The sequence below is a fragment of the Crocuta crocuta genome, unplaced genomic scaffold (genome assembly GCF_008692635.1).
Source record: "Crocuta crocuta isolate KB4526 unplaced genomic scaffold, BGI_CrCroc_1.0 scaffold235, whole genome shotgun sequence".
NCBI classification, from domain to species: Eukaryota; Metazoa; Chordata; class Mammalia; order Carnivora; family Hyaenidae; genus Crocuta; species Crocuta crocuta.
Window position 1 is genome coordinate 7,232,859 of NW_027531285.1, and position 21,553 is coordinate 7,254,411.

The window sequence follows — 21,553 nt, forward strand, 5'->3', positions numbered from 1 at the left end:
TTACACTCCAGCCAGGGCCACTACTATGGTTTGAGTTAACTTCTCAGTTCCTGCAGGCACTTCAGTTCGAGAATCGTCTACCCTGTTTGTGAACCTACAGCCGCAGGAATTGTAGGATGGCTATCAACATAGGGAAAATTAGAGAAAATCTGTTCAAAAGAAAAGCCTGAGGAATGAGGGAAAGAAAGGAGTGGTGAGAGACAATATGAATATGAAGCTGAGAGAAGCTGTAATGAGAAAGAAAACTCTATGTTCTACAGAGACTCCCTGAGAGTATATCCACCAGACTGAGCAGCTCATGGGAAAGTCAAGAGTATTAGCCTAGAGCTGGTATGGGTGTCCTTGATCATCACAACCTGGTTCAGTGGTTCAGAAGCATGAGAAGCCCAAGAAACCCAGGCATGAGCATTTCTGTGACTACCAAGAGTAACCAAGGGCCTATGTATATACACACACAGCTGAAACATATATATTTGCGCCTATAATTACGTAGCATTACATACAGATTACGCATACATTCATATGCCTATATTAGTATGATATACACCACCCCCACCCCCACCCCATCCCCGTGGGCTAAGGGCTCAGTGTGTTGGGCGAAGGAACAGCCACAGCTTGGCTCCGTGGGCAGTCCAGAGCCAAGCCCCAAAGGGAGAAGCCTGCCGCGGAGATGTACCTGGAGCCACCGCACACCACATCTGGGGTCACGGATTTGGAGTCCAAAGGGCTGGTGGTGCGACCCGGGGAGATGCGCCTCACCGGGAGCCTGACAAGCCGCAGCTGGCCAGCCTGCAGTATAGCACCAGCTCCGAGCTCTGCGCCGGAGAGGCGCGCCTGACCACGCTGTGTGGACACACGGGGCTGTCGGTTCAACAGGCGGGCAAGAAGGACAAATGCACAGGCCCTCAGTCCGCCCATTTCGCCTTGAGCCCCGCGCAGAGCGGCTGGTGGTCCAGGAGGACGCCCGCAGTCCCGGGAAATAGGGCAAAGACTACCTGAGCCCCTTCCGGCCCTGGCGAAGTAGATCCGCGAGTACTCGCGCCACGCGCTGGCGCACGTCTGCTCGTCCCCCTTCAAGGACACGCTGGCCCCGGAGCTGCGCGGGCACTTGCACACACTGCACGCCCACTTCGTCCTCCTCACCAGGCAGCTTCACGGGCACGGCCCCAAAGAGAGCGCCATCCCGGGCCGCCGCCCGCACGTAATGTGCAGCGCCGCGGCTACAGGGGCGCAGAACCGGCCCCACAGGAGTGCCACACGTGCGGAGAGACGGAGGTACACGTGCCCGCGGGAGTGCGCATACGTGCGGGGCATGCGCACTGGAGGTCTGGGAGGCCCCTCTGCGCACCGCCGGTGCCGCTCAGCTCTCCAGCCCAGCCATTGCTGGGAGCGCGCCGGGAGAGGGGCTTGGCTTGCCATTTGACGGCTCTCCCCAAACCTTGTTGATGGCTGGATGAGCGTGGCCTGTAAAGAGGAACCTTTGGAATTCATTCATTCATTCAACAAACATTTATAGGACAGCCCTTGTGAGTTAAAACTAAAACATAAGAACTTTTATTTCTCCAAAGGATACAGGTGTGCTGTTTCCAAGGGGCACACGCATCCCAATGTTTATAGCGGCATTATCAATAATAGCCAAAGTATGTAAAGAGCCCAGTTGTCCATCAACAGATGAATGGATAAAGTCTCCCCCTTTCTAGCTTAAGCTAGTTTAAGAGGGCATTTGTCACCAGGAGCCCCAAATGCCTTAGCCAAGGCAAGAAACTAGAAGGAAAACAGCGGTATATAGAAAAGTGACTAGAAGTTATTTTCTAAGAGACGGCTAAAGTGATTAAAATTATTTTCTCACAGATGGCTTACAGAATTTGATTCTGCTTAATCTGAACAACAATCAGCTGACATGGCTTCCTCAAGAAATCAGCAGGTAATTTTGTTTACAGTGAGACTTGTTTAAACATCCTGTCACCAGGCCCCTCCTGGTCATCTGTTGTGCCTTAGTGGGGTTTATATAGGGCAGAGAGGCTTTTGAAGGACTGAGGCAAGCCGCTGATGTTGAGCAGATGATTCTTTAAACACTTGAGGGAAATCAGAAATAGCATAAGTTGGTGGTCTTGGTGTAAAAGTGGGGGTTTGAAGCAAAGTTCTGAAGTTGATTGTGATCTTGATTTCCTGACTCTGGGGCTCTTGGAGTTTGCCCTGATACAGGATTGGGGATGTGAAATTTTATGTCATGTAAGTATTGGAAAACGTGTTCAGCTTGATAGGAAAGGTAATATAAGAGCAAAGTGTTGAAAATCAAGATCTCATTTTCATGAAAAAAACCCCACATTTTATTATAACAACAACAACAAAATGCTGCACATCTTATCCTGTGTGTCTGCACAGATGGGCTGCCGTTGCAGTGGCTTTCTGGAGCCAGCTGCGGGCCTGGTCCTCCTGCAGGCAAAATGCTCTCTTGGGCTTTTCCTCTGACAGATGGAGAGAAAACCCTACTTGAGTTTACTTGACTTTGGAGATTCTCTTTATTGCCTGTTGAATAGAAACAGATGTGTTACAACATAAGAGCATCCAGATTTTTAAAGGATACAAAACTATGAACAGTCCTTAACCAAGGGATTTCTGCAACACCTAAAGTCTATTCCAATTCACTTGTCTATACCTCTAGCCCATCTATTATGCTTTCCAGAGAGATTTTCACAGAGAAAGTCATGTTTGGAATCAGAGTAACTGGAAAAAAAATTTAAGTGTTCTATTTTCTAAAGAAAAGGAATATTTCTAATAATGAAAATGTCAATAGTTGTCTGCTTGCTCCTTCATTTATTCAGCTTCTCAATGGATTTGTGTGTCAATGCTGTAACGAAGAAAGGGAAGATCTGGTGAACTAGGTCATATCTTTGTGCAACTAGCCTTATGACTTTGGGCAAGTAATTCAGCTGCACCTTAGCTTTCTAACTTCTAAAGGAAAAAATTTGAGTATATAAAAGTTAAAACCTTTGCAGCAATAACATGTTATGAGTTCACAATTCAGTAAGCTTAGCTCTGTTTGGAGTACTAAGTGTAATATTCAAAAAACTGTATAAATCTACAGGGATATGTTGGAAAATGAAATAAAAGCTCTCGCTGGAAAAAGTAGGATTACAAAATATATAGGATCAATGCTATTTTATAGATAATTCTGGATTGTCTGTATTCTGGCTGTATCCTTTATTAAGCTGATTGGTCATGTCCTCAAGCAGTATTTCTGTTTTCTGGCCTTGGGAAAGTTTCTTCCCCTTCCCATGACTTAGTGTCTTCAACTGAAACAAGAGAACAATAGTAGTGCCTATTCATAAGGTAGTTTTGGCAGTTACATTCACTAATTAATAAAAAGATATTTAGTTAGAGTTGAGTCTGGGACATAATGAATTGCTCTGTGTATGCTAGCTTTTATTGTTATTGGTTGTTCTTTTTCTTTCTGTTCTTCCCATTCATTCCTTGATTTAGTGGTGGATTTGGGAAAAGCCCTGAGCACACATGGCTCTGCATTCTCTTTTTACTCTGCCATGAAGTAAGCAGCTGCCTTAGCAGGAAAGGCTGTCACTGGGTAGGTATGTTTAATTCAGTGGAAGGTTGGGATGCCTAGGTGGCTCAGTCAGTTAAGTGTCTGACTTTGTCTCAGGTCATGATCTCACCGTTTATGGGTTTGAGCCCCACGTCGGGCTCTGTGCTGACAGCTCAGAGCCTGGAGCCTGTTTCAGATTCTGTGTCTCCCTCTCTCTCTCACCCTCCCCTGCTCATGCTGTCTCTCTCTCTCAGAGAGAGAAAACATTAAATTTTTTTTAATTCAGTAGAGGGCTGGTAGGAATGTTCATGGAAGCTCTATGCTGATGTGTGATTCCCTTTTCTCTGAACCTCATGTCTCATTTCTCAATTTGTTTAGAACCTGGGAGGGGGAACGTTCTGTTGGTTGGCTTACTTAAACTACAGAGTCATGGTTCATGGACTTGGAGTGAAACCTGGACAGGTTAGAGTTTAGCCCCTAAACAACTCTATAAGGGGCAGAGCTGCACAGCCACAGAAGGCAAAAGAGAATGTGGGCATTCTGGGAACAGAATCTCTCTGAAAGAAAGAGACAGAGAAAGGAAGAGATGAAGCCAGTAGGCTCAGTTCTTCCTCCAAACTTGCCAGTCTGTGAAGTTATTCTTTAGCCCACTGGAGAGGAAGGGGGCAGGGAGAAGCTGCAAGTGCACCTCCTGTAGTTTTCCCTTGGAAGAGTAGGGAAGGTCTCCTGCTCCTGGAAATGGCAAGAATAGCAGTTCCTTGTTTTCTCCTCTGCTCTTTATCAACCAATGAGTGACAACTAGTTAACAGTAAGTAGCCTCTGGGTGCAGGTTAGTTCCTTGAAATAATGACAACATGAAAAGCCAACTGCCATAATATTAATTCAGAGCAGAATCAATTAAAACAGTGATTGTAACAATGATTAGTGAAGAGAATTCCTTGTTTCTTTCTCCACAGGACCTACTCCATACAGTTTCACTCTTCTAACATTGAGTCGTCCATTTTTGACTCTATATCCTCTCTGCAAATGACTTTGCACCTTATTTTACTGAGACATTTGCACTCCCTTCATTCCTTTCTTTTCAGCCTCTTTACCTTGCCTTAAGTAGATCTTAAGACAAAGTCTGCTTCTTGCCTTTTTCCTCCCTCATGGTCTCTCCTTCGTAATGAGAGTTCTTTAAACAACCATCTGTCTATTGCTTTAATTTCCTACTTAACTCCTTAAAATTCTGTTTTCTCCCTCTTCATTCTACTGAATATTATTTTCAAAGTTCATTAATGTCCTTTGGGCAATCAGATCTAATGGCCTTTTCTATCTGCTGAATACCAAGTTACACAAAAATCGTGAGTATTCCATTCAATGAGTTTTGACAAATGTATACACACCAGTAAGGTATTGAACATTTCCTTCAACCTACAAATTTCTTCACGCACGCTTCCAGTAAATTCTTGCCTCTCATAAGCAACTACTATTCTGATTTCTACGTCTACAGATCAGTTTTACTTATTCTGGAACTAAATAAATGGAATCATACAGTATATATTCTTTTGAGCCTGTCTTTTGCTGAGCATATATTTTTTTGAGATTTACCTTATTGTTGCATTTGTCAGCAGTTTGTTGTTTTTTGTTTATCCCCAGTAGCATTCCATTGCGTGAATTATGCCACAAATTATTTTCTCCTGTTTATAGACATTTGGATTATTTCCCACCTGGGGCTATAATGAATTAAGCTATTATAAATATTCTTGTGCAAGTCTTTTTATGGACATATGTCTAATTTATTTTTCATTTCAATTCCTAGGAGTAGAGCTGTAAAGTCGTCGAGTAGAAATGTAGGTGTATGTGTTAATTTATCAAGAACTGCCAATAGTTTTGCAAAGTGGTTGTACCATTTTACATCTTAGCAGTTTTAAAAATGTTAACCAGTGTAGTGGGTATGAAGTTACATTTCATGGTATTTTTAGTTTGCATTTCCCTAATGTCTAATGATAGCTGAGCATCTTTTCTGTTCTTATTCCCCATTTATGTATCTTCTTTTGTGAAAGTGTTGCTATCAAGTGTTTTTTCAAATACGTTTTCTTCTTTCTTAGAATTGAGTTGTAACAGTTCTTTAGGGGCACCTGGGTGGCTCAGTCGATTAAGTGTCCTACTCTTGATTTCAGCTCAGGTAATGAACTCATTGTTAGTGAGTTCGAGGCCTGCCTTGGGCTGTGCACTAACAGTGCAGATGGTGCTTGGGATTTTCCTTCTCTCCCTCTCTCTCTCTCTGTCCCTCCCCTGTGCACATGTGTGCACTCTTTCTTTCAAAATAAATAACTAAACATTAAAAAAAGTTCTTTATGTGTTCTGGATACAAGTGCTTTCATACGTGTATGCATTGCAGATATTTTTTCTAGTATGTGGCTTGCCTTTTAATTTTCTTAACAGTATTAGAGAAGAACCGACATTTTTAACTTTGATGCAGGCCAATTTGTAAATATTTTTATTTTAAGATTAGTGCTTTCTGTGGCATTTTAAGGAAATATTTGCATACCCCGAAGTTATCAAGATATTATACTTTCTTCTACAAACTTTATAGTTTTAGTTTTTATATTTAGGTCAATGATTCATCACAAATTAATGTTTGTGCATAGTGTGGGGTAATAGTGAAAGTTCATTTTTTCCCCACATTATCCTATATTTTCTTCTACAAGTTTTATAGTTTTAGTTTTTATATTTAGGCCTATGATTCATCTCAAATTAATGACTGGTGTGCTGTGGGGCGATGGTCGAAGTTTATTTTTTCCCCACATGTTTATCTAGTTGCTCTAGCATCATTTGTTGAAAGATTGCCTTTTGAGGGGGTGGGGCACTGGAGCAGCCTACAAGCAGGGGAGGGGTAGAGGGAGGGGGTGGAAGAGAATCTTAAGCAAACTCCACACCCAGCAGGGAGCTGGTCTGGGGCTGGGTCTCACAAGCCTGAGATCATGTTACCAACTGAAAGAAATCTTAGTTATAAACTGAAAGAGACATTACCAAGAGTCAGTTACAGCTGACATCTTATATAGTATGAGATAAAATAAGAGAACCAGGCAACTGAAACACAGAGTTTTTTTTCTTAAAGAAAACATTTTTAATTTTTTGCTTATTTATTTATTTTGAGAAAGAGAGAGAGCATGAGTGGGGGTGGTGCAGAGAGAGATGGGGAGAGAGAATCCCAAGTAGGCTTTCTACTGTCAGTACAGAGCCCAGTGTGGGGCTCAGTTTCACAACCCTGGGATTATGACCTGAGCCAGATTCAAGAGTCAGGTGCTTAACTGACTAAGCCACCAGGCGCCTCTTGACTTTGTCTTTTTTATAATAGTTTTTGGCCACGCTAGGTACTTTGAATATCCATATAAATTTTAAAATTGAGTGTCAAATTTTACAGAAAGAAACTGTTAAGATTTTTATTTGGCTGAGTTGAACCGTAGATTGATTTGGGGGAGAATTGGTATCTTAGCAATTCATTTCTTTTTATAAATGAAGAAGATATATCTACTTTTCTTTAGAGCTCTCTGAAATTTGCTATCATGATTTACAGTTGTTAGTATAGAAGTCTCTCATATCCTTTGTTACATGTATTCCTAAATATTTTACAGCTGTTTTCTTTCTTTGATGTTACTGTAAATGGAGTTTTTAGAACTATTATTTTCCAATTGTTTGTGTTTACAGTGTAGAAATCCAATAGAGTTTTCAATAGTGACTTTGTAGTCTATGACCCTGCTTTTGGTTCCAGTAGGTTTGTTTGTTTTTCCTCTTTAACATTACAAACATTTAAAAAAAATGTTTATTTATATTTGAGAGAGAAAGATAGCGCCCAAGCAGGGGAGGTACAGAGAAAGAGAGAGAGGGAGACACAGAATCTGAAGCAGACTCTAGGCTCTGAGCTGTCAGCACAGAGCCCCATATGGGTATCGAACCCATGAGCTGTGAGATCATGACCTGAGCCAAAGTTGGATACTCAACCAACTGGGCCACCCAGACACCCCTCCTATCTTTAACATTTAAAGTGTTGATCATCTCTTTAATTTGAAATACTCTCCTCCCATACCTTTAAATTCCTTGTTAATCTGATTCATCTCCTGTTTCTTTGTTCACGGTTTGTTTGTCAGAAGTTCACATTTCTCAAGAATCTTTCCTACTGGCTTCTCTCCTGCCCTTTTTGTTGTTTTTCTTGTCATTCTCATCTATTCACATGGCTTCCATTGTCAAGTTTATAGTTTTCCTCTAGTCCCCTTCACCTGTACTGATGACTTCCTTACCCGTAGACCCCCCTTTTTAATAGTCTAAAAAACATCATCTCATTCTGTTATTACTTTAATGTCAACACATTTGTCCTTGAGATTGTTATATATTTTCATTCTTAGTTTTGCAAGCAGGCACATCTGCATTTAAATCTTGACACTGTTGTCTACTGGGTGAGTAATTTGGTCAAGTTATTTACTGCCTTTATTTTCCTCATTTCTAAATTAAGGGTAATAATTCAAATCTTAGGGTTGTACTGATGATTAAATTTAATGCATAGGTGCATAGTTGGTGCCCAACATTACTAATGTCTTTCTCCTTTATTCAAAATATTAATATTTTCTCAGCTTATTGTGCCCCCTATTGCCCTGATTTTCCAAGTTCTGTTATTCAAAGCCAAGTTCAAAATGTTTATTCTTCCAAAATGCTTGTGATATACCTCACATACCATACCTGCAATTAGAAACTAAAATTTCCTTAATCCCTGTCTCCAGGTCTGATGGCATTTTCTATCTTCATTTTATGGCTCTATCTAATATCTCCTTCTAGACCATGATATATGTGAAGGCAGAATGTGTGGTTGATTCATCTTTGCATCTTTCATAGCAACTAGGAGTTCTTATATCTGTTTGATGCAGGATATTTAATCTGTACCTATATTGATATCTATACCTCTATCCATTTATATCCATGTAAATATTATGTATATTTGTGTATATGTATGTCTTCCTTTGTCCTCTGGCTTCCTCTTCCTTATAGCCATTATATATATATATATACAAAGAATGAAAATAGAGTTTTCTCTTTTTTAAATCTAGGCTTTGATTACATAAAATACTTTTAACATGAGGGGTGCCTTCATGTCTCTTTCAGTGGAGTGTCAGGTTTCCATTCAGGTCATGATCTCAAGGTTTATGAGTTTGAGCCCTGCATCAGGCTCTCTGCTGTCAGCGCAGAGCTTGCTTCAGATCCTCTGCACCCCCAATCCCCTGCTTCTCCCCTGCTCGCACTCTCTCATAAATAAGCACTAAAAAAATACTTTTAACACAAGCTATCTGATTATAAAATAGCTTTAAAAGTTAAAAATTTTGGGGGCGCCTGGGTGGCTTAGTCGGTTAAGTGTCTGACTTTCTCTTAGGTCATGATCTCGCGGTTCGTGGGTTCAAGCCCCGCGTTGGGCTCTGTGATGACTGCCAGCTCAGAGCCTGGAGCCTATTTCAGAGTCTGTGTCTCCCTCTCTCTCTGACCCTCCCCTGCTCACGCTGTCTCTCTCTTTCTAGCTCCTAGAAATAAAAATATTTAAAAATAGTTAAAAATTTTTTTATACTCAAAGTATTTATAATAGTTGTGAACCTGTGACTAAAGTAAGGCTCAGGTGAGCAACAAAAAAAAAATGAATTGACACATGACTTCTGATAAGTGATACGCCCAACTAACTTTCTTATTCTCATGAATGTCATTCATATCCTTTTTTTTAGATTAAAAAGCCTTAAATATTTGAGTATAAATCATAATCAGCTAGCCAGCATTCCTAAAGAACTTTGTTTTCTTAAGAATCTTTTTGAACTTCACCTTAACTACAATCAGCTCAGTTGCATACCTGAAGAGATTAAGTTCTTGAGGAAGCTCCAGAAGTTTCTTCTGGTCAGGAACAACATTGAAGTTCTGCCAAAGGTAAGCAAAACATGGAACCAAATTTTCTTGGGTAAGAATTCATTGTAACATGATAGGGAGTGGTTATGGAATAGATTTGAACATCTGAATATAAGCCATCAAATATTTGCTTTCCCTTCAATTAGACATAGTTCCTAAAGCCCTATGACATAGGAGGGTAATAGCTTGAATTATTCCACATAGTAGGTATGCCAAATTTAATAAACAAAATACTGGATGCTCACTTAAATTTGAATTTCAGATAAGGAATGAATAATTATTTTAGTATAAATGTGTTCCAAATATTGCATGGGGGCATACTTATACTAAACAAAATTGTTCTCTGAAATTTATATTTAAGTGGACTTCTTGTATTTTATCTGGCAACCTTGTGTATGGCATAATATGTAAGTGCACTTTGGTTTTGGAAGATGTGCTATCTATTTTCCATTTTTCCTACATGGCTACACTTCATCCTTTTCCAACCTGTTCTGGGCCTAGGAGACTGACCTGCATGGGCATCAGGAAGGTCCTTGTCCTCTGACTTCCTCTTGGATGAGGGCAGGAGGAGAGTGAGTTCCAGATGGTATTCCCCTGGTACTCTTCCTGATAGGATGTTGTAAGTTGCCTGCACACTTTTCTGGAAGACCGTAGTTAATATTAGGTGATCATCATGGGGACCGTTACTACCTCCCCTTGGCTCTTCAGGCCTGTGGCAGTGAAGAACTACCCGCTGTTTGGGGGAACTCTGTTGGAACCTTGTCAAACTTTTATATATGCTGGCTTTATTAAACTCCTCAAATTTCCCAGTTTGAGAGTACTGTTTCTTGCTGGGAACCTGTCAGTGGGTTTACTTTGCTTCCCTATGCAAATTAAAATGAACTTGATAGACGGGAATGCATGTCATATAGTAAATTGAGGAACACAAAAAGTAGATCCATTCCTACTGTTTCATTTTTCTCTCAAGAGGATAACATTCCCTTTAAAACTTCTGTGCACACTGTAACGTGATATGCGAAAATATAGCAAGGCGTAGGCTGTAAATAAGTATTTTTCAAAAATTTTATTCTCGGGGTGCCTGGGTGGCTCACTTGGTTAAGCATCTGACTCTTGATTTCAGCTCAGGTCATGATCTTGTGGTTTCATGAGTTCAAGCCCCGTGTCAGGTTCGGTGCTGGCAGTGCAGAGCCTGCTTGGGCTTCTCTCTCTCCCTCTCTCTCTGCCCTTCCCCCACTCATGCTCTCTTTATGTCTCTTAAAGTGAATAAATAAACTTAAAAAAATTTAATAAATGTTTTCTTAAATTCCTTAAGAATCCTAACTTTTGTAACTAAGTAAGAATATTTCTTGAAATTACTAAGTAAATCTATTAAAAGTATAACTCCTTTATTTGAGGGGAGAATAATCACAGTAGTAACAGGATCATTGTCATGAAGTGTTATATTATTTAGTGTTAATAACTATGGTATGTTGCTCTTAAGAAGAATGTATAATTGTTAATTATACATTAACATTAAGTGTTCTTAAGAAGAGCACTCTAAAATAAGGAACAGAGGTTATGTGACTTAAACACAGTTTGTAAAGGTCAGAGAAGGGGCTTAAATCCATGTCTGTCTGACTTAAAAGTTTGTACTTCTCATCATTACTCTTACTACAGTTCTTAAAAAAATCCTGAGGAGTTTGGACTTTAAAATTGTAAATGCTAGTAAGTCCTGTCCTAAGTTATTATGTAACGAATGCCTATGATTGTTTATGTCCTTGTACATTTAATATGATTCAGTCTTTCATTGTGCTTTTCAGTCTGCATTATACATGATAAAGCATTATAGAAAATATTCATTTGTTTTGATAATGAAAAAATTATAAATCATTTTCTGGTACATTATAAATTATGTGTATGTCTGTACATGTGTGTGAATGTGTATGCCCATTCAGTCACACTGGATATGTAGATAGAGACACTAACAGGTTTTATATATTTATTTATTTATGAGGAAAGGGTTTAGTTAGCACAGAGCTAAGCAAAAGGTATACGTGAAATAAATGCCTTTGGAATTGTTGATTCCTTTTACATCTGTTTCTCTAAGGTTCTTTCTATTTTAATTTTAGTAATGTCTACTGAGTTCTCACTATAAGGCCTTTCAGTAAGCACTTTCTGATTAGCAACTTATTTAATCCATTCAACAACCGTATCAAAGTAAGGGCTTCCATTATCACTTTCATTTTACAAATGGAGAAAATGAAGTACAAAAAGGTTGAGACATTTGCCTCTAATTACATAGTGTTAGAGGTGAGATCTAAGCCTACAGATAGTCTAACTCTTGGCCACCATGTTATGTTATCCTGGAATGGTCAGAGGAAATGGAGACCTTAGAGAATCTGGCACCCCAGGACACAGTCACTCCTTAGGGAGGGTGTACTGAAAAACTGAGCAGGTAATTAGGAAGGATGGTCAATCACATCAAGTTAGAATTTAGAAGAAATATTTATGATTCTACATATTAGATTTTTAAATATCTCTCTTTCTTATTTTCTGACACAGGGAGTTTGTGGTCTTAAAAACCTAAGAATCCTAGACATAGCTGGAAATATTATTCGGACATTTCCATCAGGAGTAAGTAGAGCCTACTTCTATTATAACTGAAACATGACTTCGTTTATGCTATTGAGATTAGAGAAATATGCACAGTCGTAAAACCTGTAGTAATTGGAACCTTGGATTATACAAATGACTCAAAGATTTGCTTTGTTCTAGAATTTCAAAACCTGTTCTCTCCCATTCCTTCCTCTGTGTTCTCTGCGTACTGAAATTGTTTGAACTAAGTGAACTCTGATTGTTATCATAAATATTTTACTATATTAGTTATGGTTAAGTATTTTTGTTATTATATATACTGCTTTTAGTCATCTCACACTTTTTGAAAATATGACTTTCCAAGACATAAATTGTTATCCCTTATAATTAACCCATGATGACACTTTTGTTAGTTATTTTCGAGCCATAAATAATGAAAAATGCATTTTTCCTATTTGTAAATGAATTTTGACTTTCCTGTATTTCAAAGAACGGAGAATTAGTTGGTCTTGGCAATTTTTGAATTTTGGGAAAGAAATGGCAGTTTTTCAGATCACATTTTCCATCTGAGCAAGTGTAATTCTGCATGCAAGGTAATGGTTAGAAGCCCATCAATCCAGAAGGTATACAATAAATAGTTTTTGATCTATTTAATACTTATTCTCATTGATCAAATCCAAATTGAGATTTCAATGCTTTTTACCCTTAGAGCAATTTTCTTTTGTAGTGAAGGTGAGTCAAGTATGAAAAATGAGTATAAAGTCTATTTTAGAAAAAAATGTAGTTTCTGTTGTGTAAAATTATACATTAACATAAAATTTATCACTTTACCCATTTTTAAGTACACAGTTCCCTGGCAGTTGTATAACCATCAGCATCTACCTCCAGAAGTGTTTTTATCACCTCCAACTAAAACTGCGTTCCCCTTACACACAGCCTCCCCAGCCCCGCCTCCCTCACCCCCTGGCGGCCGCCATTCTACTTTCTGTCTCTACATATTTGACAACTCTGGGAACCTCATTTAAGAACAATATGCATCATATGAACGTATCATAATTCGTCCTCTTGTGACCGTATTTCACTCTTAACATGTCTTCAGACTTCATCTCTGTTATAGCCTTTGTCAGATTTTCCTTCCTTTTTTAAGGCTGAACAATATTCCATCAAATGTGTAATATATGACATCTTGTGTATTTATTCATCTATCAGTGGATGGTTGTGTTGCTTCACCTTTTAGCTATTGAGAATAATGCTGCTATGAGCATAAACATACAAATATATATTTGATTTTCTATTTTCATTTCTTTTGGATATATACCTAGAAGTAGAATTGCTGAATCGTATGGTAATTACATGTTTACTCCTTTTTTAAAAAGATTTTGTTTAAATTCCAGTTAGTTAACAGTGTAACATTAATTTCAGGTGTACAGTGTAGTGATTTAACACCTCCATACAACACCAGGTGCTCCTCACAAGTGCCCTCTGTAGGAATCGCCAAACTGTCTTTCAAAAATACACAGTTGTTTTTCAAAAATAACAACAAGATGTTGTTAATATGGACCGGGTAAATGTTACCAAGTTTTATCATCCTGCGAGTCTTAGGTCAACTCTCTTTCTTTCCTGTGATGCCTTCCCTGTTTTCCAAAGTAGACTTCTGATGCCATCTCTTCAATGGTTCCATTACAGTTTGTACCACATAGTAGAGTAATTTTTTCCAAGTCTGTCTTGCCGTTAGACTGTAAGCTAATTAAATTACTGAGTATTTTAGTTCCCTTGAAAGAAATATTTTAAAATTAAAAAAAATCTTTTAGTCAGTGATCTTTCTCCAGCTCCTCTCTCCCTTAAGAGCCCAGTTATTTTTTAAACCGCATTTACTTGAAGAAAAAGTTTACCTGATAAAACTGAGAAAAAGTTTTAATGATTATCACCAGGGGGCATCACATCATGACATTTGTCTGTGATGTGCAGTTTGTAATAAAATATCATCTATAAAATATTTGTAGACTTAACAGAAAACTTCACACTTCTGTAACACTCTTGATCAGAATCCTCTGTTAGTGTTCTAACTGCCTGAACTATCATGACTGTACTTTTCAGACTGAGAAGTGGTGCTAAAACTTATATTTCTAAAACAGTTCTTTGCAATTGTTAGTAATTTGCAGATTTGCAAAGCAGTTTTGTATGTTATCAGATATTTGTAACAATTTGATATTGAATAGCTCATGGAAGAAGACACATCTGGTATTATTTTTCCTGTTCAGCACTGAGACTCCAGAGAAGTAATTTGCCTTCCCCAGTTGCCCTTAGACTTGAGAGGGCATCAGAGTCCCTGGGTGACTTGTGAAAAGGCAGAGGGCTGGGCCATACCTGTCGAGTTTCTGATTCAGTAGGTTGGGGAGCCCAATAATTTTCATTCCTGATAGGTTCTCAGGTAATATTGATGAAAGTCTGGAGACCACACCTGGAGGACCACTGGCCTGAAGTATAGAGCAGTGTGAGAGTTTGAACTTGCACTCCAGATTTTCAGCTACAAGCCCAGGGCTTTTCACATATTAGAATGCTGGCTCTGAGGGAAAAAAAAAAAAAAAGAAAAATTCTGAGGAATAAATTCTTTGTCGCAGGAGTGACAGGCAGGGCAGTCTCTGTTATGCTACACAAATAAATGAGACATTTCTTTCGTCTCGCTGGGACTTTGGGGTCTGAGAGTTTCCCTGTGCCCTCAATTAAAATGATACTCAAGGAACATGCCAGTGTTATATATTCTGGAAAACACAAGGAATGCCTATAAAGTTGGAAGCTGAGTTTTGTATGTTACTTACCTCTCTTCAGCTACTCCATGGATGTATTTGGAGCATGTATGCCATTGATATAACTTCCTAAATGTTTATTCATCAGCCAACCTACATATCGAAGAGATTATTAGCACGTGACTTTAAACACTAAATTTTATTTTTGGAGAGAGTTTGGTCACATCATCATGATGTAACTTTTAATTGTTTCTGAGGTTTGTCTTTATAAAGTTTCCTATTTACATCCGGTGGTTGTATTTGGAAGTGAGGCTAAAATATTAACAAGGACACATATAAATATGAAATTTATGGGAAGGTGCTTTGCTGAGCATAGACATTGAACAAATATGCCTTAAAAGATGTAAACCATAGCCAATGCTACATTTTCCACAGTGGCTGATTGCTTTCAGTTTCAAATTCATCATATTAACATTCATTTGAAGCTGTGGTCTCCATAAACAGATTCTGTGGTAGAGTTAAGAATCTTGAGTATTTGTATATCCCTAAAGTCTGTAGACATACAGTGTTTTTATAAGAAAAAAAATACAAGGAGAAAGAGCCTCATACAGCGGTGTTGTCATGAGAAAAATATGCTTGGACTATTTATGGGATGGATAATAGTTATAGCACCTATTCCAGTTTATCAGTGCCCCCTTTTTTTCCTTCAAGAATTCTTCAGTCATCATAAATCAAATTTGAGAACATTTGAGAACAGTGCAAACACTTTCCCCTTTCACAGTATGAGAAACATAGGAGAAAAAAATGGAAGTAACTTTCCCAGAAACACAAATCATCTGAATGGCAAAGAGACTATTCGAATCCACCATTCCTAAACAGAAATTAAGTATGCCTAAATTAGCAGTTTACCAGTTGTGTGACCTTGAGCACATAACTCAGCTGCTTTGTGTTACGTTTTTTTTTCCCCTATGGAAGTTGGGGATATTAATAACACTTACAACATTGTTGGGAAAGGAGCTGACACAGAACTTGGTGTGCAGCAAATATAGAAAGAGTAAATGATTAAATGAGATAATTCATATAAATCTTTTACTAGTGCTTGGCACATGATAGATAGTAAATGTTAATTTCTTTTTATTTTAAAGTTTGGTCTGAGCTACATGCCACTGAATCCATCCCAAATAAAGAGACATTTTTGCAAGCCTTTATTTTATTTGCTTATTAATTTCAAAAAATTAATGTTTACTTTTGAGAGAGAGAGAGAGAGAGAGAGCGCGCACACACAAGTGCTCACCAAGCAGGGCAGGGGCAGGGAGAGAGGGAGGCACAGAAACCAAAGCTGTCAGCACAGAGCTCGATGTGGGGCTCAAACTCATGACCAGAGCTGAAATCAGACACTTAGCCTACTGAGCCGCCTAGGCATCCCTACCCACACCTGAATAATTTTAACTATTGCAAATAGTAGGGTTTTGGCTGATCTGTATGCGCAGGTATACTAGGGGAATACAGTTTATTAGCAGTTTACTTTGCTTCTTGTTCTCCATGTGTTCTTTACACAAATAGCTGTTCCAAGTTATTTTCCTCTGTAGACCCATTTATAGTCTTCTGACCTACCTTGGTTAAACACTAAAACAGAACCCACAGATAATTTCCCTGAAGGCAGTCCTTCTTTCCCTGGTACCTCACCTGTGATTCTGTTTATTTCTGTCTCATCCTTTCACACCCTATCTCTTGGCTCACTTGCTTTCTGATCGTCACACCAGATTATTCTAAAAATAGGACCCCCCATTGCTGAACTCCCTTTTTTTTTAAACCCTTTTCTCAAATTGTTGCCTCTTACTTATCCTGATGTCTTTTCTTTCCTCGAATACTTTTAGCTTAAAATGGTATCTCTGGGGGTGTCTGGGTGGCTCAGTCGGTTAAGCGTCCTGCTCTTGATTTTGGGTCAGGTCATGATGGAGGTCCCTGATGGAGCTCTCACATCAGGTGCCATGCTGAGCCTGGAGCCTGCTTGGGATTCTCTCTCTGCCCTCCCCAGCTCTCTCTCTCTCTCTCAAAAAAAAAAAGTTTCTCTATTTATAGCCAATGCTGATTGATTTTGACCCATGCCAGTCTCAGCATATCTTGCTATGGTGTCCTTGGTGCCAGATACTTGCCTTACATCTAGCACGGCACAGATCCTGACTTAGTGTCACTTCAGCCTCACATTGGTTTAATCCATAAAGCCTAAATAGTTCACAAATGCTCCCAGCGTCTTTTATTTTACTTTTCTTTTTAAAAAAATTTTTAAATGTTTTTTATTTATTTCTGAGAGAGAGAGAGACAGCATGAGCAGGGGAGGGTCAGAGAGAGAGAGACACATACACACACAGGATCTGAAACAGGCCCCAGGCTCTGAGCTGGCTGTCTTCACAGAGCCCGACGTGGGGCTCGAACCCACAAACAATGAGATCATGACAAGAGCAGAAGTCAGACGCTTAACCAACTGAGCCACCCAGATGCCCCTACTTTTCTGTGCTTAATTCAAAGTCAAGTGAAGAAAGCCATGTTATTTTTGAACGACTCTCATCATTTACAATGAGACCACCTGCCTTCCGTAGAATGATTTCTGTATAGGAGCAACTGCATACAAATATGTGGACTAAACATAAAGAGGCCATTTAGCTTTGGATAAAGAGAAATATTGCTGTGAAACTTACCGAACACCTGGAGAATGGTTCTATAAAATTTCAAAATGTCCATGACCAAAAATGTCCTTGAGTGGCCGAAAGTGCTGTGCAATCCTGGGAAAGGAGATGCTTGGGAAAATGAAATCGTGATGTTTACTTCTATCCAAACTTTTGAAACTCTGTTGCAAGATGATTAGAAAATAGCCTAAAAGTTTAAAACTGATAGGCAGGAAATATCCATGCAGCTGTGTTTATCTCGCGGTTCGTGGGTTCGAGCCCAGCGTCGGGCTCTGTGCTGACAGCTAGCTGGGAGCCTGGAGCCTGTTTCGGATTCTGTATCTTCCTCTCTCTCTGACCCTCCCCCACTCATGTTCTGTTCTCTCTGTCTCAAAAGTAAATAAACTATATAAAAAATAAAAAAAAAAGGACACCTCCAAATGTCTCCACCATCTAGTGTTTTGGTCTGAGGTATCCACCTTGTTCCAGTAACCCGTGAGAAATTCTAGTCATCTGCTCGTCCTCTTTGCTTTTCTGTCTCTTGAATAGCAACATTAGAGATCGACTTTGTTCTTGTTGCCGTATCTATAGTTTATTTTCTGTCTCTGTTGAATATTAAGGAAAGCTACAACCTGTCCTTGACGCTCACTAAATCCTCTCTAAAATTCGACCTTAATGTGAAAATAGTATATTTTCTTTGGTTGTTGGTGCTGCCTGCAGTGGTTCAGTTTATTAGGAGATATACATTTAAAACAACATTTAGTGACCTTTAAAAAAATGGGATATGGGCCAGTGCTTGCCTAATGAAAACCCCTTGTGGCCTCTGTGGTTTTATATAAGTGATGTAAGCTTAGCTAATAGAGAATTAGTGAGTTCCAAAACTTGACTAAATGCCTTGCCTGTCACTACTTTTATGAGAATGAGATCATGTTTTCTGCTCTTTCTTATATGGGGGGAGGCAACGAGAAGGGTGTCAAATTATATATGATTGCTTCTTTCACCATTCTGATTCTAAAATTTCATGAGATAGACTTTTTGAAATGAAAAGCTTAGAGAAAATTCATAAAATATTGCCCTGGAAGCAGTGAGGATTTTGTGAAAACTCTGGCTCAAAAAATTGAGGGCTCAATTAAGTTACAGGTATAACTGATATTCCCTGCTTAGCTAAAGTAAATAACTTGAGTTCTGCCTTTATACTTCTGTATGTGCTTGTATCAGAACTCGAGACAGGCTGTTCTTGGATGCCTGTAAGTGCTACAGAGTATCCCGTTCCACATGGAGGGGTGCTGGTTGACAAGGTTTAACTCTCACTGGTTACTCTTGGAAATTTTATTGTTCTAGCCAAGTAGCTAAAGACATTGAGGAGACAAAAGGGATGCTGTTTTATCTTCAAAATGGAGACCCCGCAATTTAAGTAACACTCACTTTATGTGTTGAGGGAAAGGGAGCATAGGGTTATTTGCTCATAGAGTCAGAGTCAGAGGTAGTATTTTTTTCTGCCTTGTGATAAAAGCTGAGTTTAAATGATTTCAAAATGAGGGTTAGTACTTTTCAAGGGGTAATAAAAAATGAGAAAAATTTTAAAGACAGGCCTTGATTGAAATTTAGTAATGCAGCCTATTTAAGCATTGATTTTTATTTAGATGATGACTTTTTCCTCACCCCCTATCTCCCAAATGAAAGCAGGGATTTTTGTGTCTTTTCACTAATGGATTCCCAACACCTAGAACAATGCCTCTAATGCAAATTAGATGCCCAGTAAATACTTGATAAATGGATAGATGGATGGGTTGGGTAGATATGGACTTTACCTAACAAACATATCTGTTTTATTTTGCCCAAAAGATCAAAACTTATTTGTGAGAATGAGTAACCAAAAAGTTGGTCGAAGGCAGTAATTTTCAACCAGAGAGGATTTTGCCCTTCAGGGACATTTGGCAATATCTGGAGATGTTTTTGGTTGTCACAACTGAGGAACTGTGGTGGTTCTATTAGCATCTAGTGGGTAGAGGCCAGAGATCCTGCTAAACATTCTATCATATACAGGGCGATCCCCTGGAACAAAGTACTACCTGGTCTAAAATGTCGGTGTCTTGATTTGGAAACCCTGGTTTAATGAATTTGCTACTTATTCCTCTATGGCTTCCAGATCATAATCCTTAGAAAATATATCCTTATCATATACATGTTAGAGTGCATGGGAATCATTAGTGGTGCTTCTTAAAATTTTGATGTCTTGGCTCCATGGGTATGCATTCTGAATTATGGCTAATAAGCTTTATGCTTTAAAGTTGCATTTTCTTATATTAATGTGGCTTTATCAGCTACATCTACTTTGATTCATGTTTGCAAGTTATATCTGTTTTAATTCCTTGCTTTCAGCCTTTCTATATCCTTAGGTTTTAGATACATTTCTTATAAATAGCATATGACTCTTTATTTTTAAAAGCCCAATATGATAATCTTTGCCTTTAAATTGCAGCATTTAGTTCATCTAAATTTAATGTAGTTGCCGATTTATTTGGGGCTAAGTCAGTATCTTCCTATATATTTGTAATTTGTTCCACTAACTCTGTGTTCCTTTTTCTCTCTTTCCTTACCTTTTTTTTGAAATTATTGGATATTATTTTTATCAAAATATTTTTAAAAATATTTATTTATTCTTTGAGAGAAGGAAAGAGAGCACGAACAGGGGAGGGGCAGAGCGAAGGATACACAGAATTTGAAGCAGGCTCCAGGCTCTGAGCTGTCAGCACAGAGCCCGACCCGAGACTCAAACTCACGAATTGTGAGATCATGACCTGAGTCTAAGTCTGATGCTTAACCTACTGAACCACCCAATGTCCCTGATTGGAGATTTTTATGATTCCATTTAAAAAAATTCTTTGTAAAGAATTTGTATACAATTTTGTTATTGTTTTGATTTACTACCTTAAAATTAAAAAAAAAATCCTACTTGCTTTATGAAAGTGTATTATTAATACTTATATCCTACTCTTAGACAGTAGGCAAAACTTTGGGCAAAAACTTTAGGATACTTTAAATCTATTTATCGACCTCCATTCTTAGATATTTTGGATGTATTATAATTTTGTACATTAAATAAAATTCTATTTTGGGTGCCTGCATGGCTCAGTCAGTTAAGGATCTGACTCTTGATTTTGGCTCAGGTCATGATCTCATGATTGTGAGATTGAGTCCTGCATCAGGCTCAGCATGGAGTGTGGAGGCCAATTGGGATTCTCTGTTTCCCTCTCTGCCCTTCCCCTACCAGTGTGTGTGCACTCTCTCTCTCTCTCTTTCTATGGAAAAACTTTAAAAATAAGTACATAAATGCAATTGTACTTTAAATATAACTTTCTATTTTAAAAGGTTTTTATTATTATTTTACACGGGTAATATTCATTTAGATTTATCTGCATGTTTCACATTTTTGTTGTTCATTCCCCCCTCCTCCCATATCTCCCATAATCCTTTGGGATTCTGTATTTGTTTCCAGCTCAAATCACAGTTTTTAGTCTTCTTTGAGAAGGAGTCTACTTGTTCAGTTTCCCAGTTTTTGTTTGAGTTAAACTACCATTCTTTTAACTTTATTCTTGACAAATAACTTTTACTGGGTATAGAATTTTAAATTGACAGTATTATATTTCACTACTTTCAAAACTTCCACCATCTTCTAGCTTCTATTGTTGCCCCTGAGAAGTCTGGGAAAAGTGTAGCTGTTGCTCCCCTCGGGTAATCTGTTTTTCTTTTCCTGGCAGCTTTAAACATTTTTTCATTGTCTTTCATATTCTGCATTTCAAGTATGGTGTGTCTAGGTGTGAACTTCATTTTATTTGTCCCACCTGGAATTTATTTGGCTTCTTAAGTATGTAAATTACTATCTTTCATTGTTTTTTGAAAAATTCTTTATTATCTTTTTCAATATTGCTTCTGTCTCCTCCTTCTTCTCTGGTAACTCTGATTTCCTATATGTCACAGCTTCTCACTTTGTCTATTTTTGTCTTACCCTTTCCCCCTCCCCTCCTCTGTTTTCTTTCCTTTTGTCTCTCTGTGTTTAATTCTAGATATTTCTTCCCAGTGTATTTACAATGTAATAATTTACT

General features: G+C 38.5%; 1 protein-coding gene across 1 annotated transcript in view; it reads left to right on the plus strand.

Annotated features, from left to right (window-relative positions):
* Positions 1 to 21,553, plus strand: part of LRRC69 (leucine rich repeat containing 69) — an 85,102-nt gene that overhangs the window by 23,266 nt on the left and 40,283 nt on the right. Inside the window, 3 exon segments of the mRNA XM_077771319.1 lie at positions 1,852 to 1,924; positions 9,286 to 9,481; positions 12,002 to 12,073. Of these exon segments, the coding sequence (XP_077627445.1) occupies positions 1,852 to 1,924; positions 9,286 to 9,481; positions 12,002 to 12,073 (341 nt within the window).